At 64.2% G+C, this 7,516-nt stretch overlaps 1 protein-coding gene across 1 annotated transcript in view; it reads left to right on the top strand.

The window, feature by feature from the left end:
- PER2 (period circadian regulator 2) overlaps positions 1 to 7,516 on the top strand; it is a 34,387-nt gene that overhangs the window by 23,427 nt on the left and 3,444 nt on the right. The window contains exons 18-22 of the mRNA XM_030886912.2: positions 650 to 838; positions 2,867 to 3,127; positions 3,998 to 4,746; positions 5,481 to 5,652; positions 6,542 to 6,734. Of these exons, the coding sequence (XP_030742772.2) occupies positions 650 to 838; positions 2,867 to 3,127; positions 3,998 to 4,746; positions 5,481 to 5,652; positions 6,542 to 6,734 (1,564 nt within the window). The remainder of the gene's footprint in view (positions 1 to 649; positions 839 to 2,866; positions 3,128 to 3,997; positions 4,747 to 5,480; positions 5,653 to 6,541; positions 6,735 to 7,516) is intronic.

The raw sequence follows: 7,516 nt of genomic DNA, 5'->3' as shown, positions 1-7,516 counted from the left end.
GGTGGGATGGCCCCTGGGAACAGCGAGAGGAGGGGCTCCCCTGGGAGGACCCCGAGTTACCCTGTGGAAAGCTGCCCAGACTCCCGCCCTAGGCTAGCCCAGCCACCGAGCCTGTGCTCCTAGCCCCCTGCCCACCAATGGCAGCGTTGGGGACAGCCCCATGCCCTGATGCAGAAGCGTGGTATCTGCATCCACCGCCCTGGCAGGACCCCGCCTGGTCACTTGGGCCCAGCAGCTGGCTTGCAGCCCTGTGTCCAGGCTGGGTCTCCCTGCAGGTCCCAGGCTGGGTGGTTCAAAGGCTGGCAGTTTGGACCCAGCCAGAGGTGCCTGGTGATCTGCTTCCGAAAGGTTGCCCCCCCCCACTCCCCGCCCAGTGGGTTCCAGCTCCAAGCCCATGGCCATAGGAGGCCTGGGAGCATGGCTGCTCCCACACATGGGGCCTGGCGTCGGGGTGGACACGACCACCGCTGGACACCGCAAGCGAGCCCCAGGGTCGGGGCTGCCCCCTTGTCGGCATGCCCCCTTCTCTGCACCAAGGGACCTGGCACAGTGTGTTGGGTGAGGGTGGCATGGCCAGGCTCCTTGGTGTTGCTGCTGCCTGGTCGATCCTGTTGTCTTCTCACACTGTGGGTTCTGTCTTCCTCTGAAGAGTTGGTCTCCCAGGTGCACGCGGCCCTGCTGAAGCCCCCAAAGGTGGAGCGGCACACCGCAGTCAACGCTCGCCTGCCCTCCCTGGCGCTGCCTGGCAAAGCGGAGAGCGTGCTGTCCCTGAGCAGCCAGTGCAGCTACAGCAGCACCATCGTCCACGTGGGGGACAAGAAACTACAGCCCGAGCTCGGTACGGCACACGCTGGGATTCTCGTCGGAACAGGGCTGCTCTCTGCTCTCCGGAGGCCTGGCTGGCAGGAAGCCTCTAGACCAGACAGATGTGGGGAGACCCAAGTGCATGAGGGCGGTGTGTGATTAACCGCTGAGTGTCCCTGGATTGTCCCCAGGCTTCCCTGGGAGCTGTGTTGCTGCAGGGTGGATTCCCGGTGTTGTTAGAAGACAGGGCTGCCCCACTGGGCAGGGGAGACAGGCTGTGGGGAGTATGGACTCAGAGTGAGGTGACCAGGCACACAGGCACCAGGTGAGCTGGCAGACTAGTTGCCAGAGGGCTGCCCCCTGCAGGACAAACGGCTCCCTCTATGCAGCCCAGTGGGGCCCCGCACTTTCTCAGGAAAAACATGCCGGAGGGCCAGTGCTGTGCGATGAGTGTCTTTTTGCCCCCACACTGGTTTGTCTGAAAAATAGCTGAAGCGCAGGGCCCGCCCTAGCCCAAGAGGTGGGGCGTGGAGGTCCAGCGATTTGCAATGCAGGGTGCCCTGCGCTGCCCGCCCCCCCCCAGCTGTACCCGCGCCTCATCCCTGCACGGTGGTGCCACCTGGTGGCAGGTGTCTGCTCAGCTGCAAGCACCCAGCCTGCAGGACCTTCCTGCAAGCTCCTTCCCTCGTGCAGCCAGAGGGCAGTGAGACCCAGCGCCTGTCTTCACGGGAGTCTGAGTGGCTGTGGTGGGAGGTTATCGCCGGGTCCCGAAGCGGTCGACCCGGTCCAGCGTCCTGTGCAGCGTGCACCCCTAGCTCCACAGCTTCTTATCCCAGGAAAGACAGCCCATCCCCTCCCCTGTCACGCCCAGGCCCCGTGGTGGACTCCTCCGCAGGCTGTGGGTGCACGGAGCTGCTGTCTGCTGGTGTGTGTGGTCCCTGCTGGCCGGCTGGTCTCACTGTGGGAGAGCCGATGCCCAGCTGAGACGCCAAGTGCCCCTGCACAGGCCACTTCCAGACAGATCATGTGGGGGCCTTTCTGTGCCCGGTGGGCAGCTGCAGACCGCTCTCCCAGCCTCACCTCCGTCTCTCCTTAGGGGGCCTGCATATAGGGGAAGCTCCCGTCAGACCCAGGGCTTCCCAGGGAGCTGCTGCAGGTCCAGCCCAAGGGGGAAGGTCAACTCAGCCCTGGGGACTGGGTTTTGAGTCCCCAGGGGGCCGTCCTGATAGCTTGTCTGGAAGGACACAGGGAACCCCCGGACTTCTTAGGTAGCAATCCCGAGATGAGGAGCAGGGACAGGTGGGAGGAAGGCCAGCAGAGTGGCTCTGTCCTGTCACGACCACACAGTCCACGCCCTGAGTGTCGCAGGGGCCGCCCTGCCAGGAGTTCCCGGGGAAGCCTTCCTGCCTCCACCCTGTAGCCCAGAGTGTGCCCCTTCTGACTTATTTTTGTTCCTAAAATCCAAGGTCATTGAGAAGGCATGCCACTGAGGGCACCCACCGTGCCGTTCTGACATGCTGCCAGTCTGCGGGCACGGGCTCTTTGGGGAGGGAGAGTGAGCTGAAAGCGCTGCCTTCAGAGGTGCGCAGACCCAGATGGGGGCTGAGCAGTGGCTTCACATTCTGACGTGGTGCTTACGAGGTGGGCTGCCTCCCATAAGGTCAGCAGTTTGAAACCACCAGCCCCTCGTCAGGAGAAAGACAAGGCTTTCTACTCCTGTAAAGAGTGCCAGTCTCGGAAACCCACAGGGGCAGTGCCACCTGTCCTGCAGGGTCTGTGCGTCCTGCGGCAACTCCACGCAGTGAGTTTGAGGTTGGTTTGAACTGTGGGTCTATCGCAGTACTTGCCGACCCATCCTCACATGACAGCATTTGCCAAGGCACACTGTGGGCCTGTGGGGTCTGTGGCCTTGGGGATGTTTACCGTGGTGTGCAGCTATCACCAGCTCCACTTCCAGAAACTTCTGTCACCCCAGGGACCCTGGGTTTGGGGTGTTGGCTTGTTTTCATTCTCAGATTCAGAGAGGACTTGGGGCTCAGCGGGTCTTTGCGCTTTATTCCAGAAACAATCGAAGATGCCACAAGTGGGGCTGAGTCCCTGGAGGACCCTGCCGCTGCAGGCCCCATGCCAAGCTGCAGCCTGGGCCCGGAGCAGGGCCCCTTCCAGCGGCTGGGCCTCACCAAGGAGGTGCTGGCCGCGCACACGCAGAAGGAGGAGCAGAGCTTCCTGCAAAGCTTCCGGGGGCCCCGGAAGCTGCCCAGGCTGCAGCCGCACTGCCGTGATGGCCCGCGTGAGCCGCCCCGGGGGCCGCCCAGCGAGCTCAGTGAGTGGCGGGTGCTGCAGGGCATCAGCCCGCCTGCAGCTCGGCGGGAGAAAGCCCTGCAGGGACTCACGCAAAAAGCCGACTCAGCCACTCTGCAGGACAGGGAGAGCTGCCCCGTGGGAGCCAAGGCTGTCACTCTTCTGACTGCCATTGGCGGGCTATGCACTCACCGTGACCCTGTAGGACAGGGTAGAGCCACCCTGTGGGTCTCCAGGAGGAAGCTCTCTGGGAGTCGGTAGCCTCGTCCCTCCTGCGAGTGGCTGGTGCCCTTGTAGCTGGCAGTCCCACACACAGCCACTGTGTCAGCACGTGCAAGAGTCTCCTTAGTCAGTCAGTGAGGAGACTCCACCAGCCAGGAGCGGTGGGATGGCCCCTGGGAACAGCGAGAGGAGGGGCTCCCCTGGGAGGACCCCGAGTTACCCTGTGGAAAGCTGCCCAGACTCCCGCCCTAGGCTAGCCCAGCCACCGAGCCTGTGCTCCTAGCCCCCTGCCCACCAATGGCAGCGTTGGGGACAGCCCCATGCCCTGATGCAGAAGCGTGGTATCTGCATCCACCGCCCTGGCAGGGGGAGCCGGTTCCAAACACTTGGGTCTCCTAGCAGTCCTGCCCCGGCAGCAAGAAGCTCCTCTTTGTAGGGGTGGGACTGGCACGCTTGATGAGGGGGTGTCTGTCTGCTGGAGCTCACCCACACACTGGGGGGCCACAGAGAGCCTTTTCCATACCACCGAGGGGGATCATCACATCACAGGGGGTCTGGACACCCTAGAGGCAGGGCGGGCGTGGGGCATGGGGCATGGCATCTAGACCGCTGTGCGGTCTTCCGGAACCACAGACCGGCAGTGCCTGACGCTGCGCTTTTCCCCTTCCAGTTGTCTCCAGGGGCCATCCGCTATGGAAGAAATCTGGGAAGAGCAGGAAGCTCAAGTCCAAACGGGCCACAACTCAAGACTCCTCTGGGAGCAGTGTGTCTGGGGCGCAGGTGCCCGCACGTGCCCCGCTGGCAGGCCTGAACTCCACTGCCTGGTCGCCATCAGACACTTCCCAGTCCAGCTGCCCCACTGTGCCCTTCCCCGCGCCCCTACCAGCCTACGCTCTACCCGTGTTCCCCCCGCCTGGGACAGGGACCGTGACGCCCACGGTCCCCCACCCCAGCTTCACAGTGCCAATGGGCACCCAGCATGACTTTGCAGGGCAGCCCCCACCACCCTTCTCAGGCCCCCTGGCTCCAGTGGTGGCCTTTGTCCTGCCAGGCTACCCCTTCCCCGCTGCAGGCCCCAGCCTGCCGCAACCCTTCTTCCCCGGCCACCCTGAGGGGGTCCCTGCCTCGCAGTCCTCCTTCCCTGGTCGGACCCCACTTCCCACACAGCCGTTTGCCTGTCCCCGAGCGGAACATGGGCAGCCGGCATCACGGGCAGCCACCCCAGCCACCCCATCGTCGGCCACGGGACCTGCGGGCAGGACCTCCCCACCACTTTTCCAGTCCCGGGGCAGCTCCCCGCTGCAGCTCAACCTCCTCCAGATGGAGGAGGGCAGCGTGGGTCCCACGAGGCCCGGGTCTGACGCCAAGCCAGCTTTGTCCCGGGACTGCCCGCCGCCGCTGCTGAAGGCACAGCCGACCGTAAGCACCTCCTGAGTGCCCTGGCAGGACCACCCTCTGATGCACGGCACTGGGCTTGGCTGAGCTCTGCCCACACTGCCCTTTCATAGTCGAGGGCCAGGGCAGCGCAGCTTCGAGCACGTCTTGCGATGGCATTTTGCCACAGGTGGTGCCCGCTCGGTGTCCCTCTGGTCATTCTCACCTTGCCAGTGCCAGCAGGACCCACAGCCACTTTGGCTGCACTGGGCACGGGCTTGACATTGGGGCGAGGACCCAGCTGCAGGGTGTCTGAGGTTGAGGGCTGGGAGTCCAGATCAGGTGGTCAACCCTGTTGACACCTCCCACGGTCCTGGGGCAGAAGTGCCCAGGCCTCTGATTTCCGGGGCCCAGGCATCACCCCGGTGTTGGCCTCAGTTTCCAGGTGGCTGCCCTTTCGCCTCCTCCGTCTGAGCCTGCCCCCCATTTCAGAAGGAGACCCCGTCGCCGTAGGACTCGCCCTACACTGGCAATGGAGCCCTGGGGTGCAGTGGCTCAGCGCAGGGCTGCTAACCACCAGGTTGACGGTTCAAACCCACCAGCGCTGCACGGGGGAAAGATGAGGCCGTTGGCTCCTGTAAAGATTGAGTCTTGGAGACCCGCTGGGATCCTGATGAGTCAGAACAGGAGCAGCAGGCTCACACTGGGGGACAGGTCCGGGGACCCGGTGCAACCTGTGACCGTCCCCAGAGCAGCTTTGTCTTCCTGTGTCCCTGCAGCTGGACGGCCCGGCCGAGGCCCCGCACTGTGATGCCCTCTCCACGTCCAGCGACCTGCTCGACCTCCTCCTGAACGAAGGCCTGGGCTCTGCCACCGGCTCAGCCCTGTCGGGCAGCGGGGACTCCCTGGGGTCCACGTCGCTGGGCTGCACGGCGTCCCCGAGTGGGACAGGTACATGGCCTCCAGTGCCCAGGGAGGGGATGGGCTGCACTGTCGTCAGGGGTGCTTGGGGATTCTCTCAGAAAGTGTGTGTGGCGGGGGCCTTGGTTTTCCCACACCCCCAGGGCGTCAGTGCTCAGGGCAAGGCAGGAAGGTGAGCGGTAAGGGAATTGTGCCAATGCTTCCACCACCACGTCCCCCAGCCCCGGGCAGCTCTGCCCGTGCCCCCAGGCAGCTGCAGGTCTGATCAAGGAGCCTGCCCCCGCTCACCACCTGGCTCCTGCTGTCAGTGTAAGGGACCAGAGCTCCACATCGCTCAGACACCCCACGGGCTCCGAGGCAGCAGGCGCAGCCCCTCTCCCTGAGGCTTCACCGCAGGGTCTCCACCCTCAAAGTCACATCCGGCCCTGGAGAGCCAGACGCACGCGTCGAGTGGACTCCGGGCCACACTAGTCAGGGTGGAAGAGCCCCTGTGGGTCCCTGAGCCGGTAAGGCTTACAGGAGTAGAACTCTCCATCTCTCTCCTGTGGCGTGCCTGGTGCTCTTCAACTGCTGCCTTGTGTCAGCCACCGATCCCCCCAGGGCTCCTTGGACATGCAGCCATGCACATGTCCTCGCCTCCCCAATCTCTGCTGACACGCTGCTCCACTCGCTCCCAAGTGACTCCTCGTGAGCTGTCTCAAAGCAACCTGATGGCACGTGGCTGAGCGCAGCCGCAGGCCGTTCACTGACAGCACCGTCGGCAGTTCAAGCCCACCAGCCGCTCCCCAAGGGAAAGCAGAGTCTGCCCCGTTCTGCTCTGCCCCGCAGCATGGCTGTGTGGGAGTGGCCCCAGGGCAGTGGGTGAGCTCAGCTCACATGTTGCTCCCGTGTTGACCTGGTACGGTCTGTGTCCCCAAAGGCAGCAGTGACACAAGTCACACCAGCAGATACTTTGGGAGCATCGACTCGTCTGAAAATCATCTCAAAGCGAAGGCCGGCGTGGACTTGGGCAGCAGTGAGCGGGTCATGAAGTGCGCCCTCCAGGACCCCGTCTGGCTGCTGGTGGCCCACACGGACAGCAGCATCATGATGACCTACCAGATGCCTGCCCGGTAAACGCCTGGCCTCGGCCTGCCGACTCGGGGAGGGCAGGGGCTGGGGGCGTCCTGCGGGTGGACACCTTGGTTTCACAGGGAGCAGCAGGGTCCACTAAAGGCAAGCCACTTGTCCTGTGAACATGGCAGGTCCTTGGCTGTCAGAGGGATGGACGGTCCCCGGGTCTCTGCAGGGGCTGGTGCCCCACACTCACACAGCATTTGTGAGAACGCTGCCTGTGGTGGGCAGGCTTTGTGGTGGTGTGGGGCGGGAGAGGGGTGCTTCCGGTCTAGGAGGTGAGCAGCCCAGGGCGCCCCTGGTCTGTGCAGGCTCAGATTGCATGCCCGGTTCTTTCAACAAGGGACATGGGCCACACCCTGCAGAACACCCTTCACTCCATAGGGGGAGCTGGCGGGAAGGAGGAAGCATTGAGCACTGAGGCTGAGAACAGCCAGGTCTCTGGCCAGGAAGGAGGGAGTTGGCCTCCAAGTGCCTGCCATTCAGCCCAGCACTGGCCCAGTGACCAGGGAAAGTCACCCCACCCTCCGTGCCTACAAGAAGCCATAGACTCGGTGATTGAGCCAAGCAGGGCACTCTGGGAGGAGCGTGGGGCTCCCTTCACCAGTGGACAAGGACCCCAGGCTCATGCCTGAGCTCTGTTATCCCGTGGACAAGGACCCCAGATTCACAGTGCCAGCGGACCCTGGGCGGTGCAGGCAGCACTGCCCTAGCTGCTGACAAGTGGTTGGTGGTTCAAATCCAGCTCTGGAGGAGTGGGGGGGGGGGGGGGGGGGGGGGG

Source organism: Echinops telfairi, unplaced genomic scaffold (assembly GCF_000313985.2).
Source record: "Echinops telfairi isolate 266 unplaced genomic scaffold, ASM31398v2 ScPeMD7_3;HRSCAF=10, whole genome shotgun sequence".
Classification (NCBI taxonomy): Eukaryota; Metazoa; Chordata; class Mammalia; order Afrosoricida; family Tenrecidae; genus Echinops; species Echinops telfairi.
The sequence above is the reverse complement of the archived record's forward strand: the minus strand, read 5'-3'. Positions and strand labels throughout refer to the sequence as shown.